Below are 26254 nucleotides of genomic sequence, written 5' to 3'. Positions count from 1 at the left end.
ATATGGCTTCTTCATCTTTGGAAACTGTAGCAAGTACGTCCTTCTATGCATATGACTTGAATTGAGCCTTAACAAGAGCAATGGATTGAAATTGTAGCAAAGTGCTATAAAGTTCAGCTTTATCTGGAATTTTATCTATTGAAATTGTAGGATTTTTCTGTACAAATAATGATATTTGCCTATTCTTCTTGAAGACCTTTCTCATGCATCAGGTAAAGGGAAAACCCTTTTTTTTTTAATTTTTGATGAGTTTTTTAAGCCCTGAAATGGAACATCAATAACTTGTTTTAGAATTGTTGAATGTTGTCCATATATGATTTGAATGCTGGAAATTTACAGCATTTAGTTTCCTGCTTGAAGTTGATTAAACCATGCTGTAAATGCAAACATTTATATGCTGTTCACATGCTAAATTAACCATTAGTGAGCTTAAAATTGATCTATTCGAATGTGTTAAATTCATTGTTCAATGTGATGTTATTTCTGCTAATGTATTGAGTATATTAAGTTGTGCAATTTGATGTTATATGTGGCGTTAATATTGACTTGTTAATTGCATATTTTATTATTAATTTGATGTTATATGTGTCATTCATTAACTTTTTTTTCTTTTTTCTCAAGTTTGAGTTTTTGTTGGATGCATGGTCCAGGATTAGCTGAATTCATGCATAGTGACGACTTGTTTAAGTTAACTGCTTTATCTTAAAGTGTGCATTCTATCATTATTTTGTTCTATTTGTATTTTGTTAGATTTCTGGTGTAGTATGATAAGTGCGGTATTTTGTTTGGCGAGATGTATTTATATCATAGATTATTCTTCTTCTCAATTTTTGATAATGAATTTTAATTTTTTTATATTTTCAGGACTTTTTTATAATATTTTTTTTTAATTTTTATGACCTTTAGCGGCGTTTGTGGGAAAAGCGCCACAAAATTTAAATAAACGCCACAAAATTTAGCGGCGCCATCTATAGCGACGTTTTTTGCGGCGCTTGCAAAAGCACCACGAATAGTTTTAGTGGTGTTTAAAAGCGCCGCTAAAGGCCTAAAAAAACGCCGCTAAAAATCAGTTTTGCTGTAGTGTTACCAGTCCAGGCTAAATCCCCTGCAACGACAATTACTCTAATGAGCTTGGATCTGAATTACCAGTCCAGGCTAAATTCAGACCCTAATTCAGATTACCCGTCCGAGCTAAATCCATTTACACGTATTCTTCGGGAGGGCTATATTAGGATAGGATCACCGGTCCAGGCTAGATCCTTTTTACCGTCAATTCCTTTTCAGAGATCCATCGAATTTTCCTTTCATTCAACCGAGATTTCTTCCCCTTTTTATCAAATATGTTAATGTTTCATCAATTTTCATACAATGAACATTCAAATCATATTCAAATAAAAAACATACATTTCAAGCATTTAAGAATATAATTCAAGTTATATGAACTTACCTAGCGAAATTGCAGAAATATCAAGATTCAGGGACATTTTGGTAATTTACCATTTTTCCAATTTTCACCCGATCTTAAATTGACAATTTCATTCAATTTATTAATTTAGATAATAAAAAAATTCATTCCCTTCATTTTGGTCATTTTGACACTTTACCAAAATTGCCCCCTGAAGTTTTTCTTTATTCAATTTAGCCCTTAAGCCTAAAACATGCAAATTAGCCATGCTAGCTGAATATTCATATATATTTTCCTCTTCCTCCTCTCCATTCCACATCCTTAACGTATATAACACACTTGTAAGTAACATTATCTATAATCTTTATTATTTACTTTTATGAATATTCAAGTTGTCCATATGTGTCATAGTCACTAAATTATTTATATCTGGAGCTATAGAACTCCAAATTAAGATCTGATAATTTTTCCTGAAACTAGACTCATATATATTCTTACCATAAAATTTTCATAATTTTTGGTTTAGCCAATAAGTACAGTTTATTCTTTAAAGTTACCCCTGTTCTGCTGTCTAAAAGTTCTGACCCTTCTTTACTAAAAATTAATTATCTCCTCGTACAGAATTCGAATGATATTCTCGTTTATTTTTCTTGAAACTAGACTCATTTAGGATTCTAAACATATAAATTTAAGCCCCTAATCATTTTTATCCAATTTTTTATGATTTTACAAAGTCAGAACAGGGGAACCTAAAATCATTCTGACCTTGTCTCACAAAATTTATTATATCTCATGATTTACAATTCCATTGCTTACATAAATTCTTCTATAAGAAACTATACTCAATAATATTTAATTTCATATTTTATTCATCCTATAATTCGATTTCTAAATTTTTTTATGATTTTTAAAAATTAGACTACTGCTGCTGTCTAGAACTATTTTAGTGCAAGATATTAATTACCATGTTTATAACACCCTTATTTTCTTTTTCTACACTATTTCTCATCACTTTCTCTTATTTTCTCTTCACTAACATGACAAGAACATAAGACCATATATAAGAAAAGTCTAAATCAACATCAATTCCATGCTTTTTCAACAATATTAAACTTAAAAATATATTGAAATCTTGATGTTCTTACCTTTTCTTATTGACTTCAATCTTTAACTTGATTTTTCTCTCTCCTCCAGCTTCTATTTCTTGAATCCAACTTGATATTCTTACTCCCCATCATTTCCTTGCTATCTTTCTCTCTTGATGGCTATGGAAATTCTTTCAATTTTTAGGTGAAAATAATGAATTTTTGGTGGAAGGACTAAATTGTATAGAAAGAAAACTTCTTTTCTTCTTCTTCTCTTACGTGGGTTTGCATGGGAAAGGAAAGGTGATGATAATTTTTCATCTTTCCTTCCTTTTATACTAAATAAATAATAATATAATAATAATAAATATATCATAAAAATATTAATAAAATAATATTTATCTAATTAATTAATTTAAAATATTATTAACATAATCATTACATTCTAGAATTCTCTCTCTTACTTAATTGACCATTTTTCCCTTCATGATCTTTTAGAATTCCATCCTTGAGTCATCACTTAATTTGGTAAAATTGCAATTTAGTCCCTTCATAATTTGTCACCTATTCAATTTGGTCCTAATTCATCAATTTTTCTTGGTTTCGAAATCATTCCACCCTTAAAATATTTGCACCATTAGTCCTTCAACTTTTTTATAATTACCCTTCAACCCCTTAAATTTTGAGTATTTACTCTTGTACAACAAGACTTTTCTCATCTTTGCAATTTGGTCCTTTCTTGAATTAATATATCATAATATACTTCTCAATATTGACATAACTCAAAATTTCCCTTTTTGTCGCTTTATTTCCTTATTTTACTATATTACAGATAATATTTTGCTGTAAAAATTTTCGGGGTATTACATCAAGAGCTGGATTCATCATCAAGACTGAAGATCTCCCTTCAAGTTCCTTTAGGAGTTTTGGGTTTTCTTATGTTTTATTATCTTTATGCTTTTGAGATGTTTTCTTTCATAAATATGAACTAAACCCCCTAAATACCTAAGGGGAATGAAACCTAAGACATATCTTGTTATTATTATCTGAATTGAAAGATAAATATTTGACTTGTTTTTAATTATGTATTTTTAATTATTGTTTTAATATTCCAGGATATTGTTCAAGTTAACGCTCTTATTCAGAGGAGGAATAGACCCAGTCTAAGAGTAAAATTGTCATAGTTAAGCGGAGTTGATTGCGCGCCTAGAGATAGGGTGACAAGATTTTACCGGATTAGGGTGAAACCTAATAAGGGAATCCATAGATCGAGTTAATGCAATTCTAGGGTGTTAATTAGAAAGAGATTTCAATTATTCAACCTAGAGTTAGACGTTATTAATCTCGAGAGGGATAACAATATAATTTAAGGATTTCTACGGATCAAGTCAAATGAATAAATCGTCTGATTTAGAGGCAAATAACAAGTGAAGTCTAGGTGGATTTTTCCTTAGGTATTGTCCCAATCAATCGAATTTTCCCAAAAGTATTTTCCCAAGTTTACTTTCTGTGCATTCTTAGTTAATAATTAGTTTAGATAACCAAACCTTTTAATTTTTAGGCTAGATAATAAAAAGGAAGTAAATACTAGTACTCGTAGTTCCTTTGGGTTCGACAATCCGGTCTTGCTGAACTATACTACTGTTCGATAGGTACACTTGTCTTAAGCGTGATAATAAGTTAGTCTCAAGAACGATTCATTTATAAATATTTAAAACCCGTTGAATATCATACAATCTCCGAAACTACCATATTGGACAGTCGTCGCGATTGGGTAGAAATTGAGATGTTGTTCATTACATGTAGAGAGGATTGAATCTAAAATTTGTCTCAAATTTTTGCAAAAAATCTAATTTGATTTACAAAGTTAGTGTAAAACTTGTTGTGTTTATATTTTTGTTGAATTAAATAAAGTTTCTATATAAATAATACAAAGTTTATTATTTAAATTGTAAAAAACTCCTAAAATTAATAACTGAAATAACGAAAAAGTCATTACATAAATACAAAGTTGACTATTTAAATTGCAAAAAAAAAACTTATAAAATTAATAATTAAATTGCCAAAAAAGTCATTACATAAATACAAAGCTGACTATTTAAATTGCAAAAAGAACCTATAAAATTAATAACTTAAATGGTGAAAATGTCATTATATAAATATGAAGTTATTTAAATTACAAAACCACCTAAAATTGATGGTTTGATGGTGTGGTTCTAGGGGTATATTTTTGTGGAGCTCGACGTTCATGTTGCGGGTGATTGCAGCGATTAACGTTCTCTTCACTCGCATATGGGGATGCACGAAACATAAACAAAAAATCATGTCTCAAACGCCATCGTTGAATTTGAGCCAGAAGTAGTGGAGTACGGCTGTAGATACAGATCGAAATGAGTGGGGTACTGAGGTGGATACGAGCCGGGATGACTAGAGTATTAAGATGGTAGTGGGCTGAAGGTATCAAACTTTGAATGATATTCGTGGCCTGACGAGCCCAGGAAATAGTCATCGCCTACCAAATCTGGATGATAAGAACTATCCCCTAAGTGTAGTTCCAGCTCTGGTGTATGATGCGGATTTAGAAGGGGTTTCCCAAGTCGGGTCATATACAGAGGGACTACAATCGATCGCCCACCAAACAAAAATGGTTTCCCTATATCAGAGTACCATTGTATGTACTCTAATGAGCGTTGTGGATCTAAAGCACGATCTATCTAAGGTACCCTCCATAACCGGTTGTTCCACATTATAATATATTCTTCATGCACTTCTTCCCAATCATTTTCATATCCCCCCTCTTGTTGATCCCATGGATCTCTTCCAACCATACTGGTAGTGTCGTGATTTATTGTATGCAACCGACCTGCTGGAGTACTCGATCACCATGATACCACTCCACTGTTTGAAAATTGACAACGAGTGCACTAATACACCATAGGTTTGACTGGACGTGGGCAGACGAGAGAATAATCGTCATAATTTCTAGAACAGAATATGAAATCCAAATAAACTGCACAGTTAATAACATTGTTATATTAACGCGGGTCGAGTGAGAGAAAATAATAAAATTAAGTTGATAATTGAAAAACTTACCCCCTCTCTAGCATGTTTATTGATAGTCAAACGGTATATCGGAACCGTGTATGACCTCTCGATACCCAGATTAGTGCTTCATCCACGAAAACAAATTGTTATAATAATATAATCCGAAAAAAAGTCAACTAATTGTTATAACGAATAAAAATTCATCACCTATTAACAAGTGAAAATACATATGATTGGTGAGTAATGGATGCCAAGAATGACATTCGGTAAAGCGCCTACGACTGCAGCAATATGAAGCATTTGCCTATGTCCATCGCAGAATGATCTGTCGTCCGACAAAGTTCGCGATACAATATGGCTAACACTGCGGATCCCCAACTGTACGAACGAGTGTTATAAAAATTAGATAATATGGGTAAGTACATCAAGTAGACTCTATTGCCATTTTGCATTCAACATAAGTACACCCCCATAAGGTGCATAATGTAAGCTCGAACGGCCTGCATCACCCTCCATTCATTGGCAGTACTCGATAAATGCTTAAAATTGGCCTTTAGCCATGAAAACTTCAAACCCGCAAATTTTCTCTCACTAGGCATTGTCCAAGTAAGTCATAGCAGAGGGCAGCCGGCCTAGAGATTGAACTTACGCCCATAACCGCATTCCCGTCGATGGGAAGCCCGAGATGCAGTGCAAGTAGAGTGATAGTGCACTCCCCGCACGACAAATGAAATGTGTGGGTATCCGACTTGACTGAAGTGAAAATCAAGTCGTATCGGAAATCAAAGGTCTGGATCAATGCCACTGATCCAAATTCGGTTAACTCCAAGTATGGCATTAGGCATTCATCTAGCAAAAACCCTACATTATTAACACGACCCCTCAATGCGCAGTATGGACCCTGACATTATTAAATTAGCAAAATAGTTAATACAATCTAATTTAATTTCGCAAATGATGTGAGTATCAAATAACAATTTCATTACCATCTCATTAATAGTACTTGATATGTTATGGTCATTCTTAATCAAATAACTCATTAGTTGCAAACATGCAATTAAAAAAATGAATTTATTTAATTTGTTGTAAAAAACACAGTAAATAAATTGAAATTTTAGAAACAGAAAAGCACAGTAAATATCTCATAATTTCTCATAATTTACCTACAATAAAAAAATTTATATTAGTTTATAATAATAATATAAATAAAATAAATATATACTATCTAAACATAAAAAACATATGAATCAAATAAAATAAAACTAGAAACATACTTGTTTAGTTTCTTTCAAACAACCTATAAAATTATATAAAAACAAATTTAATCAACATTTTAATAAATCAATAAAAATGTTAAATAAATAAAAATAAAATAAAATTACATTATAAAAAAATTAGATTAATAAAAAATCACAAAACACTAAACTAAACACTAATAATTTATATAACCTAATCATAAATTAGTAATAAAATAACTATAAAATTATTTTTGAAAAAAATTACATTACTAAAAAAATCATAAAACCCTAAACTAAATACTAACAATTTATAAACTAATCATAAATTACTGACAAAATAACTATAACATTTTTTTAAAAAGAATTTACATTACTCATAAATCACAAAACACAAAACACTAACAATTTATATAACCTAATAATAAATTACTAACAAAATAACTATAATTTTTTTTAAAAATTACATTAATGAAAAATCACAAAACCCTAAACTAAACACTAAAAATTTCTAAACTAATCATAAATTACTAACAAAATAATTATAATATTTTTAAAAAAAGAATTTACATTACTAATAAATCACAAAACACAAAACAGTAACAATTTATAAACTAATCATAAATTACTAACAAAATAATTAATAAAATAATTTTACATTAATAAAAAATCAGAAAACACAAAACACCAACAATTTATAATCTAATCATAAATTACTAACAAAATAGTTAACATAATAATTTTATATTAATAAAAAATCACAAAATACTAAACTAAACACAACAATTTATAACATAATCCTAAATTACTAACAAAACAACTTTAAAACAATTATAAAAAAAATACATTCATAAAAATTATTAAACCAAAACCATAAACACTAAACATAAACAATTTATATATAATAATAATTAATAACAATTTTTTTTCATGTATTAATCAAACTCTTTAAATTAAAAGACAAATTATTTACTAAAATTATACATACTTTTTTCTTTCTTTCTTTCTTTCTTTCTTCTTCTCCTCCTCCTCCTTTCTTTCCTTCTTTTCTCCCCAGTGCATTCATATTACTGGGGACCATGTTGCTTATAAAGTCCCCCATTCAAAAAAATTTTCCCATTGAAAGGACATAACACTGCTTAGCAATGTGCACAGCAGGCAGGGGGAAGGCTGCCGTTTGGCGCAGCAACAGTGCAGGGGCGAGGCAGATGGGACTGGTCAGCACCAGTGCCGCCTATCTGATAGGCGCGACTGGTGCCGCCAGTCTAGGTGGCGCCACACTCACAGGTATTTATAACTCGTATTCTGACCCGTTGATCGTATTTTGACTCGTATAAATATATATATTTTTAAAAAAGTGTTTCTTTATAAAAACAAAAAAAAATATTATAAAAAAAGGTGGTGGCGCCTATGAGAAAGGCTCCACCTAAAAGACATACCATTTTCATAATTAATCCCACTGGCAATCCATTTCAGAAATTAATTTTTTATATTATTTATGTAAATTAACGTCACTTATATTTGAAATGTTACGTTTTAGTCACTTACATCGTTTTGCTACAAAGTAGTCACTCTACCGTTAAGCTCCGTTACCTCCCTAACGACGGTCGTATGTGGCACACCAATTGGGTTTTAAATGTCAACTTGGATGTCCTAAGTGGCAATCCAAAAACCTATTTTCATCCCAGCAACTGGACATCCAAGTTGACATTTAAAACCCATTTGGCCTGTCGTTAGGGAAGTAATGGAGTTTAACGATAGAGTGACCACTTCATAACAAAACAAAAACGTAAGTGACTAAAACGTAACATTTCACACATAAGTAACTAAAATGTAATCTGAGGCAAACAAAAGTGACTATTTTTTAGTTTACCCTTAATTAAAACACTTTGTCTTCAATTTCTTATTTACCCTTAATTAAAACACTTTGTCTTCAATTTCTTAACTTCCTCTTTTCTTCTCACCAATCCTCGCAACCAAAGCACACCGGTATAATAAAAAATCAAAAACCACACCAGTACTGGTAAAAAGAATGCCAACATAAAAAAAGAGAGTAAAAAATCAATTTTTTCTAATTTGAATCAGTGCCGACAACGTGAACATCGGCATCAAAAAAGCAAAAAATTATTTTTTAAAATTTAGATCAGTGCAAAAAATGAAAACACCGACACCTATTAATTTTTTTATTTTTTTCATCCTAGAATATTTATATTTTTTAAGTGCTGACAAATACAATGACGACACTAAAAAATTATTTTTCATAAACCGAGCAATTTTCGGATAATTATTAAAGTATGATAAAGGGTGGTGCTGACAGCAAGATGGTTAGTACCAACATGCACTACGAAAAACATGTTATTTTCATACAAAATTTTAAATTTGAATCATTTTCGTAAAAAAATCAATTTATTTGAGATAGTTATGAAAAAAAGCCGCTAAGGTGACAGAATCCCAGCTAATCAGGCAATTAAGGAAAGGGGTCCAGCTAATTAAAGGCAAGGTTACAGGTCAGCAAGTGGGCACACCAAAGACACGCAATAAACGCATCAACACCAAAGTAGGGACACGAGGCTTGATGCATTATATTTGTATTTTCATTTCATCACCACATCATCTAACCCTCAAATATTACCCTTACTTTCCTTTTCTGTACCGAAGTCGTGGGATTGCACCGCCCTCTTCATTCTCTATTTTTCTCAATTTGGGTTCAAACGAAGATACTGAAATTAATGCATACACTCTTCAGTACTGACTTTTTATACATTTAACATCAAGCCTTTTTTAAGTTCATAAAGAAAGGCACACGTAATTTGTCTTTTCAACTGCTTCTCTCTTCCAAATCATTTCATATAATATTTTACTCAAAAAAGCACAATATATATTAAAGAAAGATAAATTATCGGTTTCTCATTAAATTTTTAGTATGTTTTTATTTTAGTCCTTTAAATTAAAAGTTGTTCAATTTCATCATTCAACTTTTAGGGTATTTTCATTTTAATTGTTCAGCCATTAAATTTTTAACGACAATTAACTTGTACATACTACATCATGTTCATACTTTTATTTTAGTCACCAAATTTCTAAGTCGCTTTCATTTTGATCACTCGATTTTTTTTAATATTCATCAAGGTAAAAAACATTAAGAATTAAAGTAAAAAAGCAGTAGAAACTAAAATAATGCTTTAAAAATGTCAAATTGTACTTGTTTACCTATTTGCTGAAAGTTCTAAATTTCTTTTTCAATATTGAGAATTTAAATTTCAATGCATCAAAATTAATTAAAATAAGTTATTAAAAATATTTTATCCCTTGATAGTGTCAACCTATTTGTCAATATAATATTTAAATTATTTAAATTAATTAATTTAGTCTCCTTTTAGATCTTAAAATTTTATTTTATGTTTCCAAATTAAAATCGATTTAAATAAATTATCTTTAATAATTGTATATAAAACTCAAATTTCTTTTGATTATATGATCTCTAGTCTTTCATAGTAAGCTAAAAGTGAAGAAATATCCTTACAATTAATTTAATTAATTAATCTCCAAACAAAACCCATAATTTTTTCATAACTTTTTTACCCAAATGAAGAACAAGCAATTAAAATATATATTGCACTGATTTTTTTTTTCTTTTAGTTTAATATATATGAAAGATTGGAGATTATATAATCAAAATAAATTTAAGTTTCGTAGAAATTATTAAATATGAGTTGTATAGTTGATTTCATTAAGAATAATATGGAAACATGAAATAAAATTTTAAAATTTAGAAGGAGATTAAATTATTTAACTTCAATATTACAATAACAAATCAGTTAATATTATCGAGGGATAAAAAAATTTCAACAATTTATTTAATTGATTTTTATGGTTTGAAATTTAAATTTTCAATATTGAAAAAAAAAATTTCGGCAATGTGATAAACAAGTATAATTTAACAATTTTTAATAATTTGTTTTAGTTTTTACTTTTTTTTCACTTTATCCTTAATTATTTTGCCCCAATAAATGCATTAGAAAAGGGTTTTTTTTTTAATCAAAATAAAAACAACTTAAAAATTACATGATCAAAATGAAAGTGTAAACATAATGTAGTGTGTGTAGTTAACTGTAGATAGAGATTTAATGATTGGATGATTAAAATAAAAAAGTTAAGTGATCTGAAAGGATTTACTTTTTATTTTTATTTTAGATGACAAAAATAAAACTAACCTAAAGATTGGGTCACTAATTAAATAGTTTAGGCGTTAGTGAAATAGGTAATAATGGATGTTGCATGAAGCTTGCAATTGGAGGGACGTAGATTCATCCACGTGCCTAAGAGTTGACTTTTGGATCTCCTCAAGGCTTCAACTTGCTACTCCCACCCTGATTTTTGCCACACATTGTTTTTTTTTCCTTAAAAATATCAATTATCACAATCTTGAGTACAATTCCCAAGACGTGAATCATGCTTTTTATTTCTCACTTCTATAAAGAATATTATAGAGATATATCATTTTAGGAGAATTCTTTTCCTTATATTTAATATTCCCTAATTCCAAATTGTAATCTAGATTGAGTATTTAATTATAAATATGTACTTCCCTATATGTACATCATCATTCCTTTAACATTCTCCCCAGAGATTCTCTCATAGTATATCTCTTTCTCTCGAAAAAGCTACCAACTAATAATACCCCAGAAATCAAGCAATGGATTCCAGGTTCGTAAGGGCAACAATAAGGCTCCTCTTGACTGTCATCTTTCTTGGGATTTGTATGATGTGGATCATGGCACCCACAAACACTTACAAGCAAAAATGGAAACCTAGCATCTCCAAAAAGGTTGTTTCCACATATTTTGGAACCCAAGGTAATTTTGCTGATGATATATATATTTTATCGATATATAACAAGTTAAGTTCCGAAGTTTACATTGTATTATATTGTATCATCATGGTTACAGCTCCCAATATGCTGATTTGGACATTCCCCGTCCTCTTCGTTGCTTCTTTGGGCTCTTTGTACCTTCACTTGGGAAAGAACTTGAATCAAAATGCTTCACAAAGGTAGAACCAGGATTTTCAGTTTGTTACAGATATGTTAAACATATATATAAAAAGATCAAAAACCCAATTTTAATGGCTAATTATTTCTGATGAACAGCAATGAGAAAAATCATAGGCAGGCGTTATGGAGGAAGCCCGTTTTAGTGAAAGGTCCCCTTGGGATAGTTTCGGGGATAGAGTTAGCCTTGTTGATCATGTTTATTGCACTCCTGGTTTGGACACTGGTAACTTATTTACGTAGGTTACATACCATCACTCCAAAAGCAGCTGCAAAAGAAGGAGTCAAAGTGTAAGATCCAATTAATCAATTCATTGATACCACAAATGAACGTTAATTCATTCAAAAAAAGGGAAAACACTTCGAAATTCGAATATAATTTGGTGTTTTTTGGCAGATGGGAAATGAAGTTATTCGATATAGCGTTGTGGATAGGGCTTACGGGGAATGTGTGTTTAGCATTTCTGTTCTACCCAGTGGCTCGTGGCTCATCGGTGCTGCCGCTGTTAGGTCTAACCTCGGAGGGCAGCATCAAGTACCATATATGGCTTGGACACATGACCATGGTTCTTTTCACAATTCACGGCATTTGCTATATCATTGATTGGGCCGTTACAGGCAACATATCTGAGGTAATTAATGTTCTTTATTACATAATAACTAGACAAAATTTGAAAAGGGAATCTTAGCTTACTCTCTTTTTTCTTCATCTTTTTTTGGTCTTCCTTTTTCAGTCTTGTTCTAAGATTGCACGTAAGTATATGAAAAGAAGGTTTTAAGAAACTCTGTTATGAAAATGACGTAAAAGAGACTCCAATCAAAGATAAAACTCGGGTATTTAGTTCCATTAATAGCTCTCCACTCATTTTATATGAAAATCATTGTCATGATACGTTCCATACTACATACAAGAAGAACCATAAAATATGGGTGTCTTAATCAAAGGAATCTTTGAGATTGTAGGGTCCCAAACAATAGTTGTAGTTCAATTTTATTTTCGTCTTTTGGTTGTGGTATTTCGCCAACTTTTTTCTTCATTTATTCTGATTTTTTCCCCTTGTTCTATTCAAATGACACCTGTTTTTCATGCACAAATAAAATTGGTTTGAACTTTCAAGCCGTTAAGTACAAATACATTAATATGATTAGTACCGAGCAAGATTTACACTGAAATCAAAACTAAAATTTATTATCCTATGGGAATTATTGGTGCACACTAACCGGTAATGTCCAAAATTCTAGCGGTTAAGATAAGATTTTGATGGGGGATTTGACTTAAGAGTATAAGGATCTGATCTAGGTGAGACGTGTAGGGGTATCTGGACCTGACCCATTTGTCAACTATCTATGGGGTGCCTTTAACATCGATGCTGTTTTTGACCACGAAAAGCAAATGAAAAAATAAAGGTGAAGATGTATCTAGCGTTTCGTATTGTATGAGGCGTATAGTGGAGCACTTAAAGCTACTACCCTTTCTTTCTTCTCTACCGATAGGAACCGTCATAGTCAATGATAGATTACATTACCAAGGTGGTGAGAATCTTTTAAATATAATATGGTGAGAGTTTTATTTTTTGTTTGACTTGGATAGACAAATATATTATTAATACTAAAAACCAATCTAATACTACTTTTAACAATGTGTACCCATTCCTTGTTTCTTGAAATCTTCAAACTTTAAGCTATAATGTTGATGTGAATAATTCAGATGCTAAAATGGAGTCATTCGGATATTTCAAACGTGGCTGGAGAAATAGCATTGCTGGGTGGCCTAGGCTTGTGGGCTGCAACTTTTCCTCAAATAAGGCGAAAAACCTTTGAGCTCTTCTTTTATGCCCATCATCTCTACATCATCTTTGTATTCTTCTTCATCCTCCATGTTGGCATTGGTTACACCTTCATTATGCTTCCTGGATTTTACCTCTTCACCGTCGACCGTTACCTCAGATTCTTGCAATCTCGAACCTCTGTTCGCTTACTTTCAGCTCGACTTTTACCTTGTAATGTTGTGGAGCTTAATTTCGCAAAAACCCATGGTAATCATTAACCCAATAACTTAAATCGAGTTTTTTTTTTTCATATAAATTTTAGTTTAACCCTTTTTTTTACCCCACTTGATTTGTTAATATATTTGTTTAAAACTAGGTTTGACCTATAATCCGACAAGTATTATGTTTGTGAACGTGCCCAGCATTTCAAAGTTGCAATGGCATCCATTTACAGTTAGTTCGAACAGTAATATGGAGCCTGATAAAATTAGTGTGATCATTAAAAGCGAAGGAAGTTGGTCGACCAAGCTCTATCAAATGCTTTCATCTCCAATTGAACGTCTTGATGTTTCCATTGAAGGACCTTACGGACCTCAATCTAACCATTTCCTAAGGTTTGCAAGCAAATCCTACCAACTGAAAACATTGTTTCTTCTAAGTTTGTTAAAAAAATATTGAACTGTACAAATATTTTTCAGGCATGACACGATTGTGATGGTGAGTGGAGGCAGTGGAATTACTCCTTTTATATCCATAATCCGAGAGCTCATTTTCAGGAGCAAAATATCTCAATGTAAGACACCAGATATGATCCTAATTGCTGTATTCAAAAGCTCTTTGGATCTCACGATGCTAGACCTGTTGCTACCTATGACTGGTTCCCGATCTGAACTTTCTAACCTGAAGCTTCACATTGAAGCTTACGTGACCAAGGAAAAAGAACCAACAACTGATAACTCAAAACGAGTTCGTTCCATATTGTTCAAGCCCCTTCCAACAGATAAACCTATGGCACCCATTTTAGGCCCCAACAGCTGGTTCTGGCTTGCCGCCATAATATCATCTTCCTTCATCATGTTCCTTATCTTAATTGGGATCATCACCCGGTTCTATATTTACCCAAGGGATCACAACAAAAACGAATTCTCAGCCTCCACAAAAGCTGTGTTGAATGTTTTGGCTATATGTGTCTCCATAGCTGCAACAGCTAGTGCAGCTGTTTTTTGGAACAAGAGACAGTATTCCAGGGAAGCGACGCACGTACAAAACATTGAAGGACAAACCCCATTAGGATCACCAAACTTGAGGGCTTATAATGGTGATAGAGAATTGGAAAGCCTCCCTCACCAATCTCTTGCACAAGCTACCAAAGTTCACCATGGAGGGAGACCTGACTTGAAGAGTAAGTTACTTTCAATTTGTCTAATGGCTTAACTAAGTGCCTGTTTTGCAGCAACTAGAATTCACCTCAAACCTTTTCTCTGCTTTTTTTTTTCTTTTTTGATGGTTTGGGGTTGCAGGAATGCTTTTTGAACGTAGAGAAGAAAGCGTGGGGGTTCTTGTTTGCGGTCCAAAGAAATTGAGGCATGATGTTGCAGCAATTTGTTCTTCTGGTCTGGCAGATAATCTGCATTTTGAGTCTATCAGTTTCAGCTGGTGATTACTGTTTAGAAAGCAGAGGAAAAAACAAGTGCGTGGAGTGGCAGAGTGGTTTTGGCACCCATCATTTGTTCAAGTGCGCAGTTTCTGCTGTTTATATTTGATATTTTATGCAAATTATGTAGCTGCATAACAGTACGAGATCCTAATATAATTAAATAAACCGATGAATATAGCTTGTAAAATTTCCCCTTTGTATGGTGACGGTTTAAAAGTAAGCAATTCTGTCATCTTCTCCACTTACTCAAAAACCATCACATGTTTTCCTGCGGTCCCACAGAATAGGCTGAACTGTAACATCTAAAAACGCCGGATTTGGGTTTTTTTTTTTCTTTCAGGTTAACGAATCATTTTCACTTAACTGAAGATGTATAGAAATTCCACTTGCTATTTTCTACAGAAGGGTTATAACTTATTAAATGATGAGACTCGTATCTTACGACCCACCCATCTTCAAAGAGGGACACATCAGTGATGCTAAAATTCAAACAATCATCAGTGATGCAAAGAAATTTATATACCTCGGATTGTCTTAAAAGAGTAGCAAGGACTACTATTCACTCCTTCAACTTGACAGAGTACATACGAGCCAAGAAGAATTCAGCACCCAACCTGCTCTGCAAAATACCCATTTTAACGAAAAAAAGGGGTTCAATCAGCAAAAACACCAAAAAAAGACGAAAAGAAAATAGCAGGAGAAGAATGGTCGTTATTTTCAGTCTTAATTCACGATTTGGCTCCTGAGTATACCAATTTTCTCATTTGGAATTAATTTTTTTTTCAATTTGATACTTAAAAAATGTCAATAGTTTTCTAATTTGGTACCTAATGTCTGATGTCTGACAGACAGTAAAAAAATTTTATAGCCAATCACAAAGCACTAACTGATGTCTTTATATAGAAAAATAAATAATTTTTTATTAAATATATATATACAGTAAAAATATAAAAAATAGAAATAAATACATAAAAATTAAGAAAAATTTATATAATCAAGAAAAAAACAGATAAATTACAAAAAATTGTACAAAAATGAAATTTACAAAAAAAAATTATAATTGAAAATAAATTAGTTGAAATTAATAATATTATAAAAATTGTAAAAATTATGAAAAATCATAATTTTTTTTAAAAAGTTCAAAAATACCTTTTTTTATAAAATTCTAAAATAAATAATTATAAGTTTTTAAGAAAGCATTTAAATTTCAATTTTTTTTTGCAATTACTTGAATTTCAAATATATTTTTAATTTTTATAAAATTTTCCAATTTTTATATATCATTTTGAAATTTAAAATTTTATAATTACATATAAGAATTTTATAATTTTTTTATTTTTATATATTATCTATTTTTTTACATTTTTAATCAATATAATATTTTTTACAATATATATTTTAGAATTTTATAAAAAATTATTTTTAAACTTTCTTAAATTAAGTTTTTATATTTTTTTACATTTTTTGTAATAATATTATTAATTTCAACTAATTTATTTTTAATTATCATATTTTTTTCCAAATTTATTTTTATGATTTATAATTTTTTTAATTATATATATTTTTCTGAATTTTATATATATTTATTTTCATTTTTTTATATTTTTAATATGGATACATTTAATAAAAGAAAATGTTTTTTTACATAAAGATGCCATGGGGTGCTTTGTGATTGGCTATATGATTTTTTTATATTTGTCAACAAATCGACTAAAGAATGTAATAGAGACATACTTTAGGTATCAATTTGGGAAGTGATTGATACTTTAAATATTAAATTGGAACAAAAAAAATTAACTTACCAAAATGAAAAAATAGGTATACTTTAACTGCTTAATTGTGAATTAAACCTTATTTTTATGATATAAAATTGGTGCTTTCAAATTAATATTAAATTTTTCTAATCATTTCTTTGGTATTCAATTTTCCCTTCATCAATAATATTTTCACATGTTATAGAAAAATGATACAATATTTTTAATCTCATATATTTTCTTATTTAATTTTTTTATTTATTCATGATTTAAATTTAAAAATTCATTTTAATTTCATATATATTGTTATTATTAATTTTAAACTATATATATTTTTAAATATGTGATTTCTACACACATACACATGTAATATAGTTTCTATTTTTATTTTATGAGCTTTGCAAAACAATGGATTGATTTCATTTTATTTTTTAGACAAAATAAATTACTAACATTCTAAGATTGAGCACTAGTTTAATTGACATTATTATTGTTAAATTAATTTAAAATTATTTTAATGCATTTAAGTATGTACTTTTTTTATTTAATTATATTTCCAATAATAAATTTAATTACAAATTAATTAGTTTAGGAATTGAAAGGTTTATGAAGGATAATTCCACTTACACCGATGTAAAATGAAAGTAGTTGTACTCTCTTTCATATCTCTTCGTATAATTATTTAATAATTCAACTATTAAATTTATCGATATAGTTGTACTTGACATGCAAGTAAAATTTCAAAGGGTTCAATATATCTATAATGTCGATCTAAAATACTATATATATATACTGAACATTTGAAAATCTTTTACATAAAAGAAATAGTTAAAAGTTTTTAGTTTAAATCAAATTTGACTTGTAAGATTATATGAATGAAATATAACATATGAAGATTGAATCATTAAAATATTAATCGTATAAAAAAATATCAAAGGAGATAAAAGTATTTTAATTTTATATCTATATTAGTGAATTTCTCCCCCTACTTAAAGATATAGATGTTTTGAGCTGGATTTTTTGAGTGCCAAAAGGGTCGACACTCAGGTTTATATGACTAGTAAATGGAAAGGATTATTATTAGGTTTACTAAAAATCTTATCACACGCGTATATATATGTGGAAACTATAAATTTAGAATATAATGTGTGTTTAAAATTAATATATAATAAATAATGAAATGTATGGTTTAAAAATAATTAATAATAACACATAAAATATGTACGATATTTAAATAAAAATTTAGATTAAATTGTTTATCAGAATGTTGTTATCAATCTTTAGTCGGTGGCTAGTTATCTTGTGATACCAACTCAATCAAATACATTATTAATAAGAAATCTTATCACACGCATATACGTGTGAAAACCATAAATTTTGAATACAAATGTGTACTTAATACAGTAAATAAATAATGAAATGTATGGTTTGAAATTATTTAATAGTAATAATAACACATGAAATATGTATGATATTAAAATGAAAAAAAAAGATTAGTTTAAATTGTTTATCATGTTGTTGTAATCTTGAGTCAGTGTTGAGTTAATTTATGACATCAATTCAATCAAATACATTATTAGTAATAAAGTGTGCATAATAAAATTAAATGTCTGAAAATAGTAATAAAAAAAAGTTGATGTGGATTTAAATTCTATCGTATGCATATTTTTATTTTTATTTTTTAATAAAAGGAATAAAATATCATTGAATAATATACCTTGTTTAAAAAACGGATGACCATTTTTTTAATTTCTCAACTGAGTTGGTGCCTAGTTGACTCGCAACGCCAACTCAGTTAAGGATTTTGTTAATAGTATAAATGTTGATTTTTTTCATATATTATTTAGGGTATAAATCAACCAAGCTTGAACAAATGAACCTTAGTTCATGTTTCTCTATTTATTTTTAAGCTCGTTCGTGTTTGTTAAAATTTTTTTAAAAAAAATTCATGTTATTTTATTTGAAATTGAATATTTTCACGAGTAGTGTTCATGAATTGTAACACCCCTATACCCAACTTGATTACCGGATCAAGTATAGAAGTGCTACATTGGTTTTTAGAAACTCTAATAATAATATCTTAATAAAAAAATATCATTATAATCTGTACATATTAGTTTCGTTGTTCTAGTATATTGATTATTGGTATTCAAGATAAGCCAAAATAAAAATTTTCAACCATTTTTACATTTAGAACAATATATTAAAGTGAAAAGAAGGGTCATTGTAAAAATAATAATAATAATAAGGAACGTGACTGTGTGGATTTTAGTAACCATGTTTAAATTTGTAATTCAAGGCATAATTTGCCAAATTAATTCCTAAAGTTTACCTAGTTTAACCCTTGTTCACATATCAAATTTTAAGCCAATTTAATTCAAATATAAATCGTAATTAAGCATTCTAAAATTTAATTTTCTTATATCACTTAATTAACATTTAAATTATTTCATATAAATTAAGCAAACATCGAGTATCACATTTAAGTCCCATCACATTCAACCTTAATACACACACCTAGGTACATGCCATTTACTGAAATAAAAAATTAATACTCTCTCAGATCCACTGATGTGATGAGATGAGGTGCCTTCAATCTTCAAAGATCCATTTTTCCTCTATTTTTAACCTACGCATATAAACATGCGTTAAACTATTGCTAGCTTAGTAAGTACAACTATTATTTAGATCATAATCTATATTATAAATTATAACTTATTTATTATCGCTACAGAAAATCATTTAAATGACCTGTTTGTATTCATCATACATAATTTACCAATCAATTCACTTATTTTTTTATAATTAGGTCCACATTTATTATTTGCTCATTAAACACCAACTAAACATATTGACTTAATTATCATCTATACAATATTAGAATCACATGAATTTATTTTAAATTCTCATTTACTCCATTTAGCTAAAATTTCTGATAATTTACTTTACTTATTTCAACCATATATATATTTCAATTTCATAACTTTTCAACACATATAATCTATATGATTTAATAATCACTAAAATAATTATGTACCTTTTTCAGAAGCCCAGTAGACTTAATAAAACACACACGACATACATAACAGAACAGAACACCACCGAAACCAATAAACAGAGAGCACAAATGTGCGAATCAGAGAGCACTGACGTGCTAATAATCAAAGAGCACTAACGTGCTAATAATCAGAGAGTGCGCTAAGGTTTCTTAATAGCATGCCACTAATATCCCAATAGTTCTTATCTCATCTAATTGGGCAAGTCATAATAGACACACGTCACTTGTACACTTTTTACCATTTAATCCTTATAACAATACTTCGTATAATTATGTCTTCCTTTTTCATTAACACATGGAACTTGTCTCAATATTTAATAATCTTCCTAATTCTACTAATAATTCTTATTATACATTTCACCATCACTTTTTACTTATTTTACAATTTATACCTCATCATGACATTTCATGTAACAATATCTTTTTCTTTCAATTTCGTATATAACATATTTCATTTCTCTATTTAACTTTCATATTCCACCATAATTTCTTATCACATTCGAGTGTCATTTTCATTTTTTTTTTCTAAATTCTGTCCTTGAGGCATCAAATCTACAAATAGAATTTATAATTCTTTTAATACATGTAACATGTTTCACCAATTAATATAATTTCCATAATTCATCACTAATCTTTGTTAATTCTTTCTTTTTCATGTTATTTTACATTTTTAACACACTAATCCTTGTCTTTCATTTTTTTTATCAAACATCTGTATATTATTTCACGTATCATTATTTCAGATATTTCTCTTCACATTTACTTACATAAATATATAGTTCCATCAACTTTTACATCCTCTATAATTTAGTATTTTTTTATGCACTTTAAATCTTTTCACATCTCTTTCAATTTCTTTATCACGTATTACTTAATAAATACAATCAATTCATTATTTATTATATTTAATCATTATCAAGCCTTATTCTTCACTTATTCAACTTATAAATTTGTAATTAAAATCAAGTTGCAAATTGTCTAGCTAAACAGGCTTTGTCCGGACCTGATATATTGCAAGTGTTCGATCCTCCTCATCCGATGACGCACAAGTTAATAGATTTGGATTAGATGAAGAATATTTTTTCTTTTTAGAACAATACTTTGTAATTAGTTCGGTTTTTTTTATCACCAAAAAAAATTATATTCATTCTAACAATCAACTTCATAATCAAAACCAGTAATTAAATACCATATTAAAATTATATTCATTCTAACAATTAACTTTATTCTAACAACTTTAAGTTTAAAGTCAACTTTCTTCTTCTCCTTCATCCTTTGTCCAGTTCCTTGCTTTATTTCTCTATTTGTTTATCAACTTTCTTCACTTTTTCTTCAAATTTTCGTATCAAGATACACAATATTTTCACATTAAAAATCATGTTCACATATCATAATTCATGTTTTTTAATCAAAACTAACATGTATTTCAAGAGAAGTTAATAGTTCTTACCTCAAACACTTATATTCAAGTCTAATCTTTATTTTCTCTCTCCTCCAAAACTCCCTTGAATGCTCTTCTCATGAAATTAGTGTAACTATTATTTCTCTCCATTGATCTCACTCACAAATCATGAAGAAATTTAGGAAAAAATAACTTAATTGGTTTGTATTTGGTGAGAGAGACTAAGTTGAAAGAAAAATTAAAATTAAAATGGTAGAAAAATAGTCACTGACATGAAGCACCATGACTATGGCTTTTATAGCTTCTTCTTTTCTTTTCTTTTTTATCCTTTTCTTTCTCCATTTTTCTAGTTTCTTCCATTAAAAATATCTTTTTTTATTTTATTTACCATTTTATCCTTACTATTTACACTTTTTTACTATCTATCCTTAATCATTACCTTCCATAATTATCTTTTCAATTCGTTTACCATTTTACCCCTCCACTTTTTTTATAATACTACCCATATGTCCTAATTCCTTTTGGTATATTTTCACCTCTAGGCTTTCCTCATTTTTCATCAATTTAATTTAATCTTTCAACATTCAATTTTCTCACCTTGTCCCAATACTTTTCATTAATTTAATCATTTCCCCAAATAAATTTATATTAATATTTATACTTTTCCAAATATCTTATGCCTATCTTTTATGTCTTGTAACTTTTTAAATTTTCAATTTCCGACTTTTCTCAAAATTTTAACTAATTTATTATATATTTATCACTATTCAAGACTCTAGAAATTTCTTTTGGGATCTTACATTTCTCCTCCCTTTAAAATAAATTTCATCCTTGAAATTTCCTTGATTTTCTTGACCATGAACTTTATGATCACTTTATTATTGCAACTCTCTCAATTCGATTTTTTTTCACAATTTTACTTATCGTACCCTCTTATTCATATAACATCACTTTGCATTTTCTTATCATTTATTTTCTTTTATCCAATCTTATCTTGAATATCCTAAATTCTTATAAATTTTTGTACCTCGTGTACGATAATATTATTTTCTTATATCCTTTTATTTTACTTATTCAAAATTGCATAATCTAATTATCTTAAAATCATCCCTTCGATTTCATATACTTATGTATATATATTTTTAATTCATCAATGACCTATAACTCTCTTGTCATTCTTCAAACTCTTATTGTGAACATGCAACTTTTTACCTGAATATACTCTTCATTATACTCTTCATTATTTCTGTAACACCCCCAAACCCTTATCCGTCCTCGGAACAGGATTACGGGGCATTACCAATCAATACAGTTCAGTTACAGACATTAATTAATATAATTGTTTACACTTATCCTAAATTTAATGTATCGTCCCTTTAATGGGCCATCGAAGTCCAATATGAACAATAAAATCAATTCGGGACTAATTTAAAATCACTAAGAATTTTTCTCAAAATTTCAAAAAATTCCTATCGAACAATACCCACACGCTCGTGTGTCTATGGCACACACCCGTGTCCTTTACCCGTATAACTCTCTGACTTATTACTTATGAACAAATTAGTTTCACACAGCCAAGACACACGCCCGTGTGCCAAGCCGTGTGGACTTAAAATGAGTCTTGCAATTCAAGTTTATCAACCTTGCAAATCATAAACCATAAACAACCTAATTTCTAATCTTTTAACTTACTCAAATTACGATCAAACACATCTAAAACATATTAAATCGACCATCTTAAGTGTCTAACCAATGTACCTTCGTTGGTACCACAATTTTTATCAACAAAACCTAGCGATAATTTACTAATCAAACCTATTTATAATTATTCCCAAATTTGCATCTTTATACCAAACTTAATTAAGCTATGTGCTCAACCATTATCATTTATAACAACATTTACAATAGTTTTTCTAAAATGACCACTTTGACATCCTAGGTACATGCCATTACCAATAATTTACATAAATCTCCACTTACAGTTTGGGATCGGCCTAGGATGCTGATTGAACGATTTGACTTTTTAACTTATCCTGCGCACGGAAATAAACCGTACACTGAGTATGAACTCAGTAGTATTTCTATAATCTGAACACTTAATAACATAACATACACTTAAAATCATATAATAATTATAAATATTCAATTATTCATTTCATGGATAAATTCTTTATAACTCATTCAATCTTTATCATCTATTAACCCAATTAGCTTTTCAAAATAAATTCACAAATCATTTAAAACAATAATATTTTTCATTCATATGTCTCACTTACACTTCTGTTCACTATTCAATTTCAGTAAATAATATTCAACTATTACATTTCATTCAGTAACCCGTATAATCCAAGCTCAATATCAGTCAATATTTTTCAGTGTCATTCAATTTATCAGTTTCATTTAGTAACATTCAATTATTTAGTAGCAATTAGTTATTCAGTAACAATCATTTGCTCAGTAGCATTCAGTTATTCAGTAACGATCAATTATTCAGTAACAGTCAGTCATTCAGTACTTTTATTTACCCTTATTAACATGAATCGGACACTGACGGATACACGGATCCAACCATCACACCAGTACAGTACGGCACATAGTGCTTTATCGACCAAGCCAAAGTAAACAGTTGCAGTACGGTACAGAGTACCTCATCAGAATAATCCGAAGTAACAATAACAGTACGGCACACAAGGTGCCTCATCGACTCGAAGTCGAAGTAACAGTACGACACTTATAGTGCCTCATCGACTCAAGGTCGAAGTATCCCTGAACACTTCCAATCTTATGGCATGCCAAATATATACGACTTAGCCCAAATATTGTTAATAGGTTTTTCAATTTCACTTTCAATTTTTTTTAGCCAATATACATTTCAATTAATCACATGTATTCTCAAATAAATACAATTCACTTTACTTTTCAATAACAAATATTTACATTTCACAATAATCACATATTCATAATTAATTTCATCACATTCCCAATCAATATATTTTTCAAATATAACATACATCCAATATTCAATTTTCATATCATCCATATATATCCATATAAATTCAATTCAATAACAATTACTAATACTTACCTTAATTTCTTACAATAACATATAAACCAAAATATAACTGTTAGTAATTAAAATTCAGATTAATTACCAATTCAATTTAAATTCAATACCAATGCTCAAATATCATATAAATTATAATTTCACAAATACTCAATTCAATATCAAATATACTACACTTACCTTAATTTTCTTACCATAAACATTTAGATTAAAATATAACAATTAATAATTAAATTCGGATTATAGAAATACAAACCATAATTTTTGAGCTAACCCCCGTCGACTTTGCCTTTTTCCTTGTTTAGCCGAGGTTTCCGGCACAATGTTAGCTACAGGGCTTTTTTACTAAAATAAATTAAAAAAATTATTTATCAAAATAGGTTGTCAGCCTGATTATATACGAAAATGAGGTGTTTTTTTCATTCACGCCTATCTGACAGGCGCAAATGATTATTTTATATTATTTTTTTTCTGTTTTTTAAATAAAATATTATTTTTTAATTTTTATTAAAAATATTTAAATATATATACGGGTAAAAATAAAGTTTAACGAGTCAAAATACGGGTAAAAAGGGGTCGTGCCTGTCGGATAGGCACGATTAATCGCGCCTAGTAGATAGGCGCAAATGGGTAGCCTGAACAGTGCCCCTCCAGCTGCTGCATGCTGCCCATGGTGCTGGCCCTGCTGCCCGAACAGTCCCTCCCTACAGCCTCTGCATGCATGCCCCCCTCCCCAGCTCCACAGACCAACAACTGTTGCTGCCCATGCTGCCGTTTAGTCCCTTCAATGGGAAAAAGTTGCAAATGGGGGACCTTATAAGTATGGTCCCTCAAACCCTATCCACACACCGGAAGAGAGAAAAAAAAGAGAGAAAGGAGAAGAAAAAAAGGAGGAGGAGAGAAGAAGAAGAAGAAGAAGAAGAAAGAAAACAGAAAAAAAAGGTAATATATTTTTTAGTAAATAATTTTGTTTATAATTTAAAGAGTTTAATTAAGATATTGTGATTTTTTTTGTTATTAATTATTAATTATAAAATATTTATGTTTAGTGTTTATAGTTTTGGATTAATATTTTGAATGAATGTAATTTTTTTATTTTTTATAATTATTTTAAAATTAATTTGTTAGTAATTTAGGATTATGTTAAAATTTTTTGTGTTTGTAATTATTTTAAAATTAATGTATTAGTAATTTAGGATTAAGTTATAAATTGTTGTGTTTAGTTTAGTATTTGGTGAGTTTAACATATAAGTTTATAAAAAAAATAAAAATCATTTCATTTTGAAAATGAATTTGGACAAATGATGTTTAAGATCATTTAAATTTTTTAAGTTATTATTAAGTATTGGTATGTTATTATTTGATTTTAGACCAAACAATGAAAATTCATATTTAGCCTAAGCAGATGTGGATGCTTGCTTACTCTATCTTGCAAATATTATTTAAAAATACTCTATTAAGATATCATATAAAATGTAACTAAGTCAAAAAGCGTAAATCTAAACTAGGCTCAAAGTAAATCAAGCTATTTGATCCGTAAACATCTTTAAAATTAAAATCTTTAATTTTATCTTTATGTACATATTTGATACAAAATGTATTCAAGATTTTTATATATTTAAAAAATCATATCTTCATATAATATTTGAATATGTATCAGATTACATATTAAATCAAAATTTATATATTAAATTATACATTTTAAGATTTATCTCAAATTTATTCTCTAA

General features: G+C 29.1%; 1 protein-coding gene across 1 annotated transcript; it reads left to right on the top strand.

The window, feature by feature from the left end:
• Positions 1 to 11258: 11258 nt before the first annotated feature.
• LOC107923096 (ferric reduction oxidase 2) lies at positions 11259 to 15491 on the top strand. The gene is made up of 8 exons (XM_016853305.2): positions 11259 to 11626; positions 11720 to 11822; positions 11920 to 12111; positions 12218 to 12452; positions 13529 to 13856; positions 13966 to 14203; positions 14288 to 14991; positions 15110 to 15491. Exons 1-8 carry the CDS (start codon positions 11467 to 11469, stop codon positions 15247 to 15249), a joined length of 2100 nt encoding a protein of 699 aa, XP_016708794.2. The 5' UTR covers positions 11259 to 11466; the 3' UTR covers positions 15250 to 15491.
• Positions 15492 to 26254: the final 10763 nt, after the last annotated feature.

Source organism: Gossypium hirsutum, chromosome A11 (assembly GCF_007990345.1).
Source record: "Gossypium hirsutum isolate 1008001.06 chromosome A11, Gossypium_hirsutum_v2.1, whole genome shotgun sequence".
Classification (NCBI taxonomy): domain Eukaryota; kingdom Viridiplantae; phylum Streptophyta; class Magnoliopsida; order Malvales; family Malvaceae; genus Gossypium; species Gossypium hirsutum.
The sequence above is the reverse complement of the archived record's forward strand: the minus strand, read 5'-3'. Positions and strand labels throughout refer to the sequence as shown.